Genomic DNA, 15,176 nt, shown 5'->3' on the forward strand with positions numbered 1-15,176 from the left:
ACCAGACAGGTGTGCTCACACCAGAGAACCAGCAACCAGACAGGTGTGCTCACACCAGAGAACCAGCAACCAGACAGGTGTGCTCACACCAGAGGACCAGCACTAGGATGGCCGCGTGCACACGCGCACACACACACACGGAGGGGAACGCGTCATGTGATGCTGGCGGGCTCAGTGGCGCCCAGCCTCCTCCTGAGTCCCCCAGGGTCTGCAGTGCACGCACAAGGGGCCCTGCCCCCCACAGAGCATAGGGCCTAGCGAGGGAGGGGACGCAAAGCAGATAATTAGGTGACCCACGTGGCAAGCAGGACCGGCAGCTGCAGCTAGCACCTGCTAGCCCCCGTTTACAGATGCGGCACCGCGGCGCAGAGAAGAGAAATGTGGCCGCAGAGACAGGAAGCGGGAGAGCTGGACCTGGCCGGACAACAGTGTCCGCAGAGCAAGTTCCTGCAGTCAGTGGCCTGGGACAGCAGACGCGCTTTGCTTCCATTCTCGAGGCCAGATGTCTGCAACGGGAGCTGGGCCCAGGCCTCCGGCGGGCTGCTGCGTGCCGGGCTCCGGGGAGAATCTGTCCCCGGCTTTCGCCAGCAGCTGCAGCCACCACGCTCCTTGGCTCCTGGCCCTTCTGTCTTCGAAGCCAGCAATCGCATCCATCTGACAACCCCCTGACTGTGACCCTCCTGCCTCCCACTGCCATCCACGGTCACCTCCCCATCTCAGAGCCTAAACTTAATTACATCTGCAAAGTCTCTTTTGCCGTGTGAGGTCACGTCGTCAGAGACTGACATTTTGGGGGCTCCGCTGTTCTGCCGACCACACTGGCTCGTGGGCTGCGGTCAGCCTGGGGGCCAGGACAGAGCCCAGGCCAGGTGGGGAGGCACCTGCATGGCCCAGGTGAGAGGCGGCGGCGGCCCGGACGGCCCCCATGCAGTGGAGGGCGAGACGCAGGCCCGGGCACTCCCTGCGTTCCCCCTCAGGTGCACGACTCAGTGACCTCCTAGTAAACTCACCACCGAGCTGTGTGACCGCCATCGCGACCAGTCTGGGGACGTTTCCTCACCCGATCGTGAGTCCTTCTGCACATATCTAGGGGGCGGCTGACGGCATTTGCTGACTGGCGAAGTGTGCACAGGACAGAACGCAGACACGAGGTGGCTCCAGTGGCACCGTGAGTCAGGAAAGGCCGTGGGAGGAGCGGGTTTTCGGGGGGACAGCAGGAGTCCAGTTTCGGGCGCACCGAGGACGAGCTGCCGAGTACTAAGCGCCCGGCCGGGCCCAGAACCAGCAGGGCCCTGGCGCCCAGATCGCGGGTGCGGGCAGCGCGGGTGACGTGCGTGTGGCACAGTGGGGTAAACTTCTGACCTACGGGGTGATGGGATGGGAACACCGAGCTCACCAAAGGAGTGACCCAGAAGAACGAGAAGCCACCCCACAGGAGCCCTGGGGACTGGGGATGGCCCGCTGCTGAGACATGGGCGAGAACCTGTCAAGGGGCCTGAGGACGAGTGGCCAGCGCGGCAGGCAGGTACCAGGAGCACTGAAGGTCCCGGGTGACCATGAAAGTAAGGGCTCTGCTGGGGGCCAGGGGGACGCTGCTGGCTCTCTGTCAGAGGCTGCAGGAGGCCACACGAGCTCACCTCACCTGGAAATGAGTGGCGACAGCAGCGAAACCCAGTGCCAGCCTCGCCGCAATGGGGGGTGAAGGCGCGCGCTCAAAGGGGGTGCAGCTCTAGGGCAGAGACGACGACCAAGCACCTGGACCCGACTGTCTTCTCCGACTGACAGCGCGGACGGTGGTGAGCTGTGGGAGACGCCCTCACCAAACGCCAGAGCCAACACGAACACAAGGACAGAGGCCCCCGGGCAGCGCACGAGGGCGCAGGCTGGCGGCTCGGGGCCAGCACCCGCGGAGGGGGCCACACTGCCGCCGCCCCAGCTCAGCACAGGCTCTCTGCAGGGCGGCTGGGGCCGAGCAGCGTCTGCCCGAGCGAGCGTTTACACCCGTGACTCGGCTCACGAAGGTTGCGGTGTATCCACGTGGGGACCCCGAATGTGTTTTTAAATACGTGTTTTAATATGTTAAACCTAATTTGTTTAAAAAGTAGAATAAACTCTTAAGTACATACATGTGCTTATAAATTTTGGTTTATAGTTTTTGGTCAGGACAGGGCGAGTCCGTTTTTCCGTAGTCATTATTGCGCGTGTGTTCTATCACCCCGTAGCTCAGAACATGAACACACACAGGCATGTTTACACACACACACACGCACGATGCACACGTGTGTAACACTTACACTGAAAATTCCATTCAAAAACAAAAATAGGATATTCTCATTCATCTTCCTAGAGAAAAAAATAAAAGGAAAAAGTTTCCAAAAACACACTGGCTCCGAAAGGTTAAGTTGTAGCCGTGCCGCCCTTAGAGTGACCGCACCCACGACGATGGCCCCGTGGGACGGCGCCCTCCGCGGAGCACTTAGCCTACTCACCGCAGGGACCCAGAGTGGGCGGCTGCCCGGTCACACCACCCGAGGTGGCTGAGCCCACGCCGCGGTGCCCCGACCCTGGCGAGCAAACTCGAGGGCGTGAGGGGCCCCCAGCCACCACACTGAAGGTCAGCGGGTCGAGCGCCCTCGTCCAGCCCACCCGCCCGCCATCCCGACGGCCACCGTGCCCCACAGCCGCCCTGCTTTACTTCACAGGGGCTCCAAAGAGCAAGCGACTGGCAGTTCAGATCCGCCAGAGAGAAGCCGCGGGCTGCGTCTTTAAGTGGAAAGGGGAAAGTTCTCGGCTTGTTGCTGTTTTATTACTCGTGGCTGTTATCTCTCTTGCTGTGCCCACTGTAAGTGACCTTTGTCACAGGCATGCACGGACGGGGGAACGCAGTCGACATGGGGTTTGGTGCTATGTGAGGGTTCCAGAGGGGACCGCTCTACTCAGGAGGGCCGGTCAGGCCTGCGCTGTGGACAGTCCAACTGTGCAGAGTGGCAGAGGGGGGCACGGAAGCGTGGAGGTGACAGCTGGAGGAGGCGACCCGCAGCCTTAAAAACCAGCCCTTTCACATCAAAGTCCCCGACCGGCCACACGCGGACGCAGAGAGGACGGCAGTGAGCCTGGCACCCAGCCCCAGCCGCCACCAACCTTCCGCCATGCGTTTCCTCTAGCGACGCCCATTGTTTTCATCCCATGGAATAAAACACCTCAACTTTAACTTGATCAAAGTTGGGAAAGAGTCAGACGTGTATGTTTATAAAAAGTTGTTTTTCTCTTTAACATTCTGAATTAAAAATAACTAGAGACTCAGTTAGCTGCAGAGCTAGGGCAGCGAGGTCCCGGGTCCCCTCGACCCGGCCTCCCTCCGGTGGTGTCCGTGTGCACTCGGGGCTCCTAGGTCCCCGTGTCACCATTCTGCGGGACTGCTCTGCTGTCTGAGCAACTTGCAAACCTCCTTTCTGGCCCAAGTGAGCCCTGAGCAGAGCCATCTTTACACCCACATGGCTAGGCCTGAGTCTCTTCAGTGCACATTTTCTTTAAAAAGCCCCATTAAATGACGAGCCGAAATGACTGAAGTTAGTATGGACTTGGAAGAAACAAAACTTCGTAACAGATCGCGCTGTTGGACTTTCAAATCAGAACTAAGCTGTGCGCACGGTGCAGAAAGCTTTACTCAGAAAAGGTGCTCGAAGCCCGACTTTCCAGGAAATGGCCACCGCGGCGCCAGCGTGGGTCTGCGTGAGCTGCCCGCGCCTGCCGGCGGCCCCGGCTCCTGCTCCCACTCAGGTCCCGGAAGGGCCCCCCACTCAGCAGCCCGGGTCAGGAACACGCACGACACCGGACTGGGCTTCGCCTGGCCTCTAGGGCAGCCCAGGACGTTACCGCCGTGAAGCCAGGCGCACGGGCGCCCGAGGCCCGGCCGTGCCCACGAGGGTCCCGCCCGCGCCTCGCATCGGAGCCGTCCCCAGAGCTCTCTGCGAAGCCCCTCGAATGTGTCCGACTCGCTCCATCGCCCCCAGAAGCACAGCCGTCTTTGGGAACCGTGTGAAAGCTCCAGCTGAGCCAGAGTTGTGACAGAAGCTGGCACGCAGCTGGAAACGCGGCTTTCGCGAGGGCACAAACGTGTTTCCCGGAAACTATCAATAGAACCAGGCCTCACCCTGCAAAAATGGCGAGACGTGCTCTAAGCTCTCACGTTTGGATGCAGCACCCGAAGACGGATCTGACCCCCGGCAACGAGAGACACACAGACGCCTGAGACTTCGCCGGCACGGTCGCCACGCAAACGCGACGAAACAGAAGTCCCAGAAGGAACTCCGCGGTTCATCCTGAGCGCTTCCGGGGGCTTCGCCTGTCCTCCCTCCTGCAGCCGCACGCTCCTCCCGGTGCTCCCCGGGGGCTGGGCACACAGGTGAGGAAACCCAGGTGCGGAGCAGCTGGGGGCTCGCCCAGGTCACTCAGCCAGCACGTGGGGACACCGATGCGAATCAGTCACACCCCCGGAACACCTGCTGCCACCCTGTAGGTCCCCCCCCGCCACCTCCTTTACCTGGCCACACCTGGGCCCTGCCTATGCTCACACCTGGAAGTCACTCTCTGAAAGACATTTTGATTGCCCTAAACTCAGAGGATGAAAATGCATCACCTGAAAACTAAGAACAGTCCCAGTGGTCTAGAGAGGCCACACGCCTCCTCTGCGAGTGTCCCTGCCACGCCAGTCACGTGGGCCAAGTCTCCACGATGCGCAGGGCGCGTTTCAGAAGTCGCTTCTTAGCAGCCTCCAAATGTTTGGCCGTGTATTTTGCCTAGGAGCTGGGTTGCAATAGGGACCATTATTACTTAACAATGACACTTGAAATATTTAAAAACAGGTGTTTCTTCCACTCGGAGTGAGAGGCAGAGACGCCCGCCAGAGGCCCCTGGGGGGGGCTGCGCTGGTCCCACACGCCTCCCAGGCAGCCCCCATGTCCAACAAGGAACGCAGCCTCTTTCCTGGGCTTGTGGGTGCGGGGTAGGGTGGGGTGGGGTGGGGGAAGTCCCGCAGGCGCTGGAAATGTGGGACCTCAAAGCGTGCTGGGGTGAGAGCGGGGTGAGGTTCAGATTCGGGGTCTGAAGGAACACCTGGGACACCTGTTAGGAATTCAGCCACTTGATGTGCGTGCGACCTCTAACAGTGTGTGGCCCCCACAGCCTCGGGCACCCCCGGAGTAGTGCTGTCAGCAAGCGAGGGGCCAGGGAGCTGGTGCCTGACGAGGGCCGGGGCTGTCCCCCGGAGAGGGACCACCAGCACTGGCGTAGGCGTCAGGGGCCCGGGGCTGGGAGGCTGCACTCTCCCACGGAAGGTGTGGGGGCATCCGAGCTGGACACAGTCCCCGCCTGAGACGAAGTGACACCCTGCGAAGGGTGACCCGGCAGAAAACCGCCACCCCCCCAGGTGAGCGCTGTGTGCCTGTGTGCGCGTGTGAACAACGTCCACCACAACGGGCTCATGCGCACGCTGTCCCCTCGACATCTCTAAGGGGCTGACGCGTCGACAATCCACACGCCCAACCCCAGCCCTCTCCTCCGCCGAGGTCAGCTTCGGCCACCACATTGTCTGCAATGCCTGGAGACCCTGCCACCGGATGCTCCAAGCCCCACAGCCCGGAGTCACTCCCTGGCCGGCAGCCCATCTACAAGCTCAGTAAACCCTAGCACAGTGTCTGGGACCTCAGCAGTTCTCGCCGCACCCTGTCCCCACCCCAGTCCCTCCCTGCGTCCTGCGGCCAGCCTCATTCTCTAACAAGAGGTCAATGGTGTCACGCCCCAGTCACTCAAAGGCAAAAGCCTTAGCTCACGATGGCCTGCAAGAGCCCAGCACGGTTATTCTCTAGCCACATGGCCCAACTCTTGACCTCTCCTGCCACTTGGCCGGTCCCCAGCACCCCCACCTCGGGGCTCTGCACTGGCCACTCTCCTCCCTCAGTCCTGACCTGCTGCTCCTCTGCACGACCGCCCCTCCCCCACCCCTGTTGCCCAGGTGTGATGTGAGCTCCACATATTCAGGGACATTTCGTTCATAAATCTGGGGGCCTTGAGCGCCAAGGGCCGTGGCTGGCTCCTAGAAGGCCCAGGCAGTGCGAGGGAGGGAGGGAGGGAGGAGCCCAGGCCTTGACCATGTAAAAAGCAGACACCCGCCCACCCACAGGAATGTCCTGACCGGTGGTTCCCCAGAGCACCAACCACCTTCTGACATATTCTGATGATCTGCAGAGTTTGCTGCTCAAGTGTGAATTAACGGGCTCGTCTGCAACGCAGCACCAACGAGTGGAGGACAGAGTCTCCTCCGGCACACAGGGAGTCAGGAAAACGGCTGCACGGCAAGTCTCGACAATCCCTGCCCGTGACACAGAGAACGGGAACCCACGCCGAAAAAGCTACGTAAAAAACTTCATACCTGGGATGAAAACACTCCTCAACACCACGGTTTTTTTTTTTTTGTTTTTTTTTCTGAAAGAACCATCAAACAATGGAAATAGCACAAATTAAGTCCTACAGATCAGAACTCATCAGAAGCGGCCCCGTTTGTACGCAGCAGTATGTGACCGACTGCTGGCATCGAAAGGAAGAGAACCTAAAAATAACGTGCTAAAGGCTGTAGCTCAGAATCCAGAACGCGAATATCTGAATAAAGCCCCTTAAAAGAGCAGAACGGACGTCAGAACAGGAATTAATGAAATCGAAAATGAATGTCCAACAGAGATCCACCGGGGCAGAAGCTGGCTCTTTGAGACAGGACAACTATGAAGCTGGACAGGACGGGCTGAGCGGCCCGCTCCCATGCGGTCTGCACAGCCACGCTGGTCCCAGAGCTGCCCGTGACGCCCAGAGGGTCTCAGGGGGGTGGAGAAACCGCGGGACGGCCACCACGGGCCTCCGGGGACCCCTCCCGGAGGCTGACCACAGGAAGGATGCTCGGTGGGCACTCGTGGCCCCAACGGTGCGGCTTCCTCCCGCTCGCTCCTGCCCCCTGCCCACCCCGCCCGAGGCCACCAGAGGGGCCGCCGTGGCCGCCTGCAGAGGGCCTGGGTGGGTCTGTGGTGTGCAGGTCGGCACCCACCGCGGCAGGGCCCTGCCCTGACAGCGACCGCAGCGTTTCCTCACGGTACGGTGTGGCCCTGGGAAGCCAGAATCACCTCACCGACAGTAACGAGGACGGGGACAAAGCCTTGCCGAGGGCCGCCTCTGAAACAGCACTTCCGGGGACCCGGCACCACCCACAGGCTCCGCTCCCTCTCGCTGCACCCCGCACCCTGAAGCCCAGCACCCTGAAGCCCAGCACACGGAGCCGGCACCAAAAGACGGGAGAAAGAAGACACACATGTTTCCCCAACAGGTGTCACCGTGCAGCCACACGCACGGCCGGGGACGACACTTGTCATTCACAAAGACAACAAAACTCGGAGTTGAAAAAGTCCCTTCCTCCTAATCGTCACTCAGGACTTTCAAATACCCACAAGGATGAGAGGACGGGTCTGTTTTCCGGCTCAACACAGACGTCACAAACGTTAAGGTCACCGCCACCACTGCCACTTTTCCCATGAGACGGGGAAGCCGCCCGTCGCGGCCTCAGCACACTGGCCTCCTATGCCCGGGGCCCGGTGAGACATCTGCAGAGTCCGTGTCCACTCCCCTCCCTCCAGCCCCGCTTCACGCCCTGGGGCCATGGCAACACCACCACTAAACGACCCGGATCAAACGGCCTGTGCACTGTGGACAGCCTCAGCACCGCTGCCCCAGGCCAGGGAGGGAGACCTCTGCCCGCCTCCGTCCAGCGGGGACCCTGAGACACCCCACACCCGGCCACGCTGGGCAGAATGCCAGGCGGGGTGTTTCTGGCTACAAAGGGCAGACTGAACACCGTCAGACAGCTGGCTCCCCCAAATCCCACTAAAACGGTGGGCGAATTGTTTTTTAAAAATCACCAACGAACACAGAGAACCAGTTCTCAGTCCGAACGACAAGGGGGAAGAGGGGGCACCTGCCTCACGGGGCGGGGGGAAATGCCAGGACCCTGCTCACACCCCGTGGCGGGGAAGGGGCGTCCGGGCCACCAATGCCGAGATGAGCCTCCAGCCCCTGAGAAGCTGCCCAGACGCAGTCACGTTCACAGTCGTGCACCGGGGTCCATGTGCCAGGCCAAAGGTCACGTCCTCACCAGAAAGCAAATGTCACTCCCTTCACAGCCGTGCCGGGGTCACCTCCCCCCTCTGAGATGAGGGCAGGGGGCTGCGAGTAAGGGCTGGGGGCACCCGGCCAACACGCCCATCCCCACCACCCCCGGGTGGCCTCGGCCCCTCCGCCGACCCCTCTGCCAGGTGAGTGGCCGCCAGGAGGCCTGTGGCTGGCCGGGTCTCACGTCCCAGTGGTGAGTCCACCACCAGCCACCTGGGCAGCAGACACGGGGCTCCTGACCTGCAGACACGCAGTATTCGGTGCCGGGCAGGCCGGTGCCGACCCGCGAGAGGCAGCCGTGCTCCGCCCTCACCAGGCACGGCCCGGGCAGCGAGGACGCCGTGGGGCTCGGCTCTCGCTGCGCTCAGAGCCGGGCTGTGGCCGGGCCTCCCGCACGCCGCTTCCGCCACCCTCGACACAGTGAGTCCTGGGGTGTCACTGCCAAAGCGCCTGGGCTGGGGGGGTGGGACAGGGAAGGGAGGCTGGGGACCGGCAGACTGGAGGGCACCAGCCAGCCCAGGGCAATGAAACCCAAGAGGGGTGGGGAGTGTCACAGACACCTGCTCCACTTCCCGGTCATCTGACACCTCTGCCAGGCTGAGCAGCATGTGACCCTGAGCGCAGCCGGGCTCAGCAGACCGGCCACCTGCTGGGCCACACTGGCCCCAGCTCCGCTGGCTCCCTGGCTGGCCGCGGCTCAGCTGGGCCGGGTCCCGATCCCTCACAAAGCGGGGGCGGGGATGGAATGCTCCCTGATGGAGCCGGGAGAAGAGACGGGACAGGAAGATGTCCCGCCTCCGTGCCACAGGAGAGATGCAGCTCCCGGCAGCACAGCGCGCCTGGACACAGGGGCGGCCCTCAGGGGCTCCCCATCGGACGGGAGGGCCAGAGCAAACGCACAGAAAACAGGGCTCTGAGGGTGCAAGGAGGACCCCAGGAGGGCGGCGGGGAGACCAGGAAGGGCCGTGCTGGGGGCGTCAGAAATGCAGGTGCGGGGTGAGCCTTCCACACATCTTCATCTCTGCGGGGCTGGGGTTTGAGGGCTCCTCTGCAGCACCACTAGTGACCAGGAGGTGACTGAGCAGGACGTGCAGGACAGGGACCGCTGCCCTGAGCGGCTCTCCCCAGTGACAACGAGGCATTCTCCAGGGGCCCGAAACGCAACCTGCACAGCACGGCACAGACACGGACACGGCCTCCACCAACGCGGCCGTGGTTGCCCTCGGGCTGCAGCCCCTGCCTGGTGCCCAGCAGGAGTCACACTTAGTGCCACCAAAGCGGCCACTAACCATTCCTTCATCGTGCCCCACCCAGGAACCCGGCTTTACAGGGAAATGCACGAAGGAGTGTCCAGGGACAACAATGGTACAGCTGGGTCGCCAGCAGATGGTTCTTAATGTGACTGACAGCGTCCAGCCAACGCAGGCAGGTTTTCTGAACCTTCCCCGAGGCCCCACATGGCTCCTGCCTGTATCTGTCTCACATCCCCCTCCATGAACCCACCCAGGACACGCAGCACACGCCCGGGAGCAGCTCGCCTCCGACTCCCCCTTCACAGCTTCAGAGTGGCCTCAGGAACCTCCATCCCTGGGAATCCAGGGCTCAGGCCCAACCTTGCTTTCCTTAGGAGTTTGGGTGAGGTCTCCAAAGTTCCTGGTTTCTTTACGGTCCCAGAGTTTCCTTCGAAATCGCACCTCTGTTCTATAGCCTTGAAACACCTCCCCCGCTCTGACAGGGGACCCGTATCGACGGCGATGGGGCCGGCGTCCCACCTCTGAGCAACCTGCAGGGCACGCTCCCCAGGAGGATCCCAGCCCTGAAGGCAGCCGCCACCCCCGCCGGGTGCGGGGGGTCCCCATGTTCCCTGAGGCTCTCTCCCCAGCGGAACACCTGCAGAGCAGAAACGGGTCCCTGCTCCGTCTGGTGGCCTGGGACGGCCACCGTGCCCCTAGGGACCCCACGCTCCTGTGTGGGACGGACACGCTACAGAGCGAGTCATGGGACGCGTCACCGTGGGATGAGCGGGGACCCTGTGGCCTGCCATCTGGGTAATAGGTGCCGACGCGGGTCCTGCTGCTACTCGGGCCGTTTCCCTCCACTGCGCTCTGGGGTGTCCCCTCGCACCCCTCCTCTGCTCAGTCAGGCTGACGAGCGTCTACACTGCCCGGCACTGAGCGGGGTCACCTTCTGATTCTGGAAACCAACAGCAGCACACGCTGTATAACGTCTATGACAAACACGGGTTACTTTCAGAATCGGGAAAAAGTGTTACTTCAAACAGATGACAATGATTCAGAAACGAATGATGAATGGTTTTTGAGTCCCCTGTAATCCTCGCGCATGCCAGAGGCGGGTGTGCGATCCAGGGACAGGGGCGAGTCTGCTCTCCTAGGTGGAAGTGGCCACCTCTTCCCTTCTCTGTGCTCAAACTCCAGCACCTCACCCCACCCAACTCTGAGCTGTGGTTCCCAGACGTTGTGGACACCCGCCCAGCCACGCTGTCTGTGCCCCAAGACCCTGCCCCGCCCGGGGAGAAAGAGAATGACCTCTGGGAAGGGGCGAAGGGTGTGGTCTTGTCCATAACGTGCCATTCCACGTCTGCAAAACCAGCGAGCAAGATGCTAGCGTAACGTAATCGGACTGGGACACCTGTTGTACCTCGGCGGTAGGTGAGTGGCTGTTTTTTCTCTTTTATGACAGAACTATCTTACAATTACAAGTTCTAAAACAAGAAAAAAAGAAATAGGGAAAGGCTTGTTTACATACAATAAGGGGAAAGGTAAAAAAATCAGAAATGATCCAAAATAAACGGCATTCTGGCGTTTTCCTCCCAGGATTCCGTGTTTGAACCCAGACGTGGGGACCGCCCGCAGGAGCTCGCGAATCTGGGGTGGGGGGCGTGGCACAGGAAACGCTGCCCCCGGCCCAGGCCGGCGACTCCCGTGCGTGGCCCAGCACCTCAGCTCAGGGATGAGGCTGGGAGCGGAGCGGCCCTGCCTGGCACCCAGCTCTGCCAGAGAGAACCAGCCTCGGCAGGAGCTGCGCTGAGCGCCACCCCCCGGGACCGGGGAGGGCCCCGTGGCGAAGGAGTGGGGGGAGGGGGGAGGCCCCCGGGGCCTTTCCTACTCTGAGCAAATGCTGCGTGTTCAAGACAACGCGTCCCCGTGGTGCACGCTGAGTGACGCCTGGAAGTCACATACATGTCAGGTACGCGGAGGAGTCGGTTTGTTTTCACGCCCAAGTGCCAGGAGCGGTTACGACTAAACTCTGCTCTTAGAAAACATGAGAGCCTGAAAATGCAGTGGACAGGCTCCCACTCCCAGCTCCTCAACGTGCCTTCGAGGATGTTTTTATATTGATTTTCAAAACCACGTGACCTGCGATGACTGCTTCTCGGGGGGGCGTCTTTCGCAGGGCTGCTATGGCCAAGTGGGGAGTAAAGGACGGCCCTCACTGCGAGGCTTCCAGGCCAGCGGCATGCCGCGTCTGCACCTGAGCTGGCTGCCACCACCATGAGCCTCCTGTGCCGGCCGCTCACGGCACTGGCCCCACGCTGGTCCAGGGCTGGTCCAGGGCCGGTCCGAGGCTGGTCCAGGGCCACGCAGCCAACACCCACCACCCACGGTGCCAACAAAAATGCCGAAACACCAGGAAGCGCTCGCCATCTTCCGACTGACCAACAGAAATCTGGTCACGGGGAAGCTAAGTGACTCCCCCCAACTTCTTGGGGCCCCTTCCCCGGGCATCATTCCTCAGGTGGGCAATCCCCAAGGGAGAGGGGCGCTTAAGGGACTGCAGGGACTGTCCAAGGACCTTGACCAGGCACTGTCACAGCTCTGCCACAACTGTCCTTGGTACCCACCAGTGGGACCCTAGAAGGTGGCACTGACCCAGGAACTACTCAGACCTTGCTGAGGGCCCTGCAGGTCAGCCAGGACCGTCCCTCCCGTCTCTGGGACACTGAGGAGCTGGCCTGCGGCCCCAGCCAGGGGCCCACAGGGTCCTAGGTCCCCTCCGTCCTCAACAAGGGCAGGGCCCGTCCGCACACAGGGCAAGGCACCCCGCGCTTGGTCTCCGCAGGCCCAGCGTGCCGCCCGGGCCAGAACACACATCAGGCCCGCCTCCTCCGGCCCCCCGCCCACGGAGCCACCTGCGACGGCCCTCCCCGTGTCCCCAGCTGGGCGGGCACCCGGCAGCGGCCTCGGCCTGCCCAGCGCACAAGGACTCGCGCTTAAACAGAAGGACAGTGGCGACGGGGTCGCGAGGGACGAGGGAGGGACGTCGGGTGGTCCAAGCAGGCGTCTGTCTGTTTGAAGCGCCCGCCCCACCCCGGGTCCTGGGGTACAGTGTCAACTGCTGGACAGGCGGGGGGTGAGCCGGGGCATGGGAGCAGCAGATGGGGAGACCGGCGCCCCCGCAGGGGCCCGAGCTGAGCCCAGGGACCGCGCCTTCCAGGAGCAGCTGGGAGACTGCGGAGCCTGGCGCTGGGGAACGCCAGGAGGGGCCTGGGTGACGCAGCAAACACGGGTACCTCTCTGGGACACCCCAGCCTTGCCTCGAGCTTTGCCTTCTTCCAAAGGGGATGGGGGGACGAGAGGCAGTGGAGTCCAGGAGGGGCCGCAGACACAGAGGCCCCTGGGACGTGGCGAGGGCAAGGCCCGCAGCGCTGCCTCGAAACGCTGGCTTTAGAGCGTGGAGCACGGCAACAGTTCGCTCACGCCCTGGGCTCTGGGGGGTTTATTCTCACCAAGGCAGAGTGGCCTGTGAAAAGCTGACAGCACCCACTCCGAGCTGACACCGGGGACACGCTGAGGGCAGAGGTGCTCGACAGGAAAGGGAGACACGAAATCTCGTGCCCGCGTAGATCTGGAGCACGCTGCTCAAGCGCAGTGCACGCACGCAGCACACGTGGGAGGAGAGATCGCTAACCACGGTGAGCGCCTTTCTGTCAGCTGAAGAAGCAAAAGGAGCTAGGGGACAATCGCAGGGACCCGCTTCGCCAGCGGAAGGCCGGGGCCATGGGCCGAGCGCTGTCCGCCCGGGGTCCTGTGGCTGGCGAGCGGCGGCCACACCGGCGCCAACGCTGGGCCCGAGTGCACATCGGAACTCAGCCGCCGCAGCCCACAGGAGGGGCCTGTTCATCTGGCCCCGGAACCACGCCGAGCCCATGCCCACCTCCTCCCCAGGGCGGGCGGCCTGTTTACCCCGGGGAAAGGGCGCCCCACTCATGGAGCTGATAATGCAACCGCCTCTCCTCCCTGCTCCCCTAACAAAGCGGAGCCTCGAGATGGCCCTGGGCGAGCAGGGTGCCGACTTACCCGAGCTAGGCACGTGGTTCACGCGGGCGGGGTTCAGCAGCTCCACGGGCTGGTCTCGGCCAGAAAGTCCATCTGGAGAACAGAGAAAGCATTTGGCTCAGGAGCTGCTCACATCACCACGAGAACACTCACACTCAGAATCCGCACGGAGCGGCTTGCAAACCATAAAACCACGGTTCCTTACTTTAAAAAGAGATGGTTTAATTCCATCACAGGTTCATTTTATTTGCTGAAACAAAAAATACAAGACCCGTCGGAGAATTACAAAAACTGTCCCCAAGTACCACACGGCAGACACCGACCTCGGCCGCAGGGTGCCTGGCCCGGCTGCCCCGGTTCACGGGTGGCCTCCCCCGAGAGCTGGCCGTGAGGCAGGGACCGCAGCACTACATCACGAGAACGGGAGAGCCCGCCTCTCCCAGATACCACGCCGGCCTGGGCGCTAAAGGCGCACGGCCCCGGGGTGCGGCCCACAGCAGTGCCCTGGGGCGCTGGCGGGACAATGACACGCAGACATGCCTTCAGAGACATTCCTGGCCAGGTGCTCGAAATGCGAACAGCCGTTTCTCAGGCCCACTCTCGGGCTGCCCGTGGAGCCACTTCCGTTCCGGGCACTCGGCTGACTGTGGAGATGGGACTGGGACGCGTCCTCCAGCCAGACCTGAGGCAGGCCGCTGCGGGCTGCCCGAGGCTCTCCACGTTCTCTCAGGTAGAGAAGGAAAACTGGCCAAACGTCCAGCGATGACACTGCTCCTTAAAAGTGGCTTTGACAAGTGGTGTAGATGGCTGGCAGTAAGAAGCACGTGGCTGGGCACGCCACCGTGGCTGACGGAAGGGACTGGCACTGGTGCTGTCACAGCGTGGCCCTCAGGCCGACTGTCAAAGCACGACACAAACCAGTAACGCCGGGTCCACTGACTCCGTGACAAAGCCTTGCTCTTCATTCAAAAGGGATAACACCGGAGCAGCTTCCGAACCTTGTTACACGACAATCTTTGGAAATGTTCGAACTCCAAGGACAGGAATGGTGACCCCCAAGCAGATCTGAACATGTGCTCTGGAGATGCGAAGACCATCTCAGGAAGTGGGGTGGGGGGAGGCGCCCTGCGTGCCCACCCTGGGTCTGACGGGAGCCACCCTCACTGCGCCCAGGGGGAGAGACAGCAAGGACAGCTGTCGCGGACAGCTCGGAGGCCGGACGCTGGTGTGTGCTGTCCCCTCTCCAGCCCAGCACCCCAGCACCCCGACTCCGGAAGCTCTGATCTCTCAGAGGAGTTACAGGGAGACGGCATGTTTGGGGTCAGGACAGCCATGCTCCTCAAGTCAGGAGGACTAGAGGCCAATGCCAGGCCCAAATGGTACCCACTGCTGGCACCGTGGGCTGCGCCCCAACCACAGCCACCCCAGAGACGGCCAGAACGCTGGGCAGCAAACCTAAGGCCACCAGCAGCCTCACTGACACCCCGACAGTGACCTCAAAACAGTGATGGGGAGTGTGTCTCGAACCTTTTCCTGAAAACAACTAAGTGAAATGGACTTCGCTCATAAACGAAATGGCTCAGCTTCCAAACAAACTTCAGGACGTCCGTGGGGATTTCTGTGCCCAGGGCCACTGTAGGTGCTTGCGAAAGCCCGTCTGCGCAGGCGTGG

The 15,176-nt window shown here is 62.0% G+C and overlaps 1 protein-coding gene across 6 annotated transcripts in view; it reads right to left on the reverse strand.

Annotated features, from left to right (window-relative positions):
- HDAC4 (histone deacetylase 4) overlaps window positions 1-15,176 on the reverse strand; it is a 228,841-nt gene that overhangs the window by 104,655 nt on the left and 109,010 nt on the right. For 5 of the 6 annotated variants that reach the window (XM_039860831.1, XM_039860838.1, XM_039860821.1 and 2 more), the window contains one exon: window positions 13,527-13,598. The exons of the other annotated variant lie outside the window; for it this stretch is intronic. In XM_039860831.1, coding sequence (XP_039716765.1) covers window positions 13,527-13,598 — 72 coding nt within the window. Of the gene's footprint in view, window positions 1-13,526; window positions 13,599-15,176 lie in introns of those variants that run through there. 6 annotated transcript variants of the gene reach the window in all.

This window comes from Pteropus medius, unplaced genomic scaffold, assembly GCF_902729225.1.
Source record: "Pteropus medius unplaced genomic scaffold, Ma_sr-lr_union100, whole genome shotgun sequence".
Classification (NCBI taxonomy): domain Eukaryota; kingdom Metazoa; phylum Chordata; class Mammalia; order Chiroptera; family Pteropodidae; genus Pteropus; species Pteropus medius.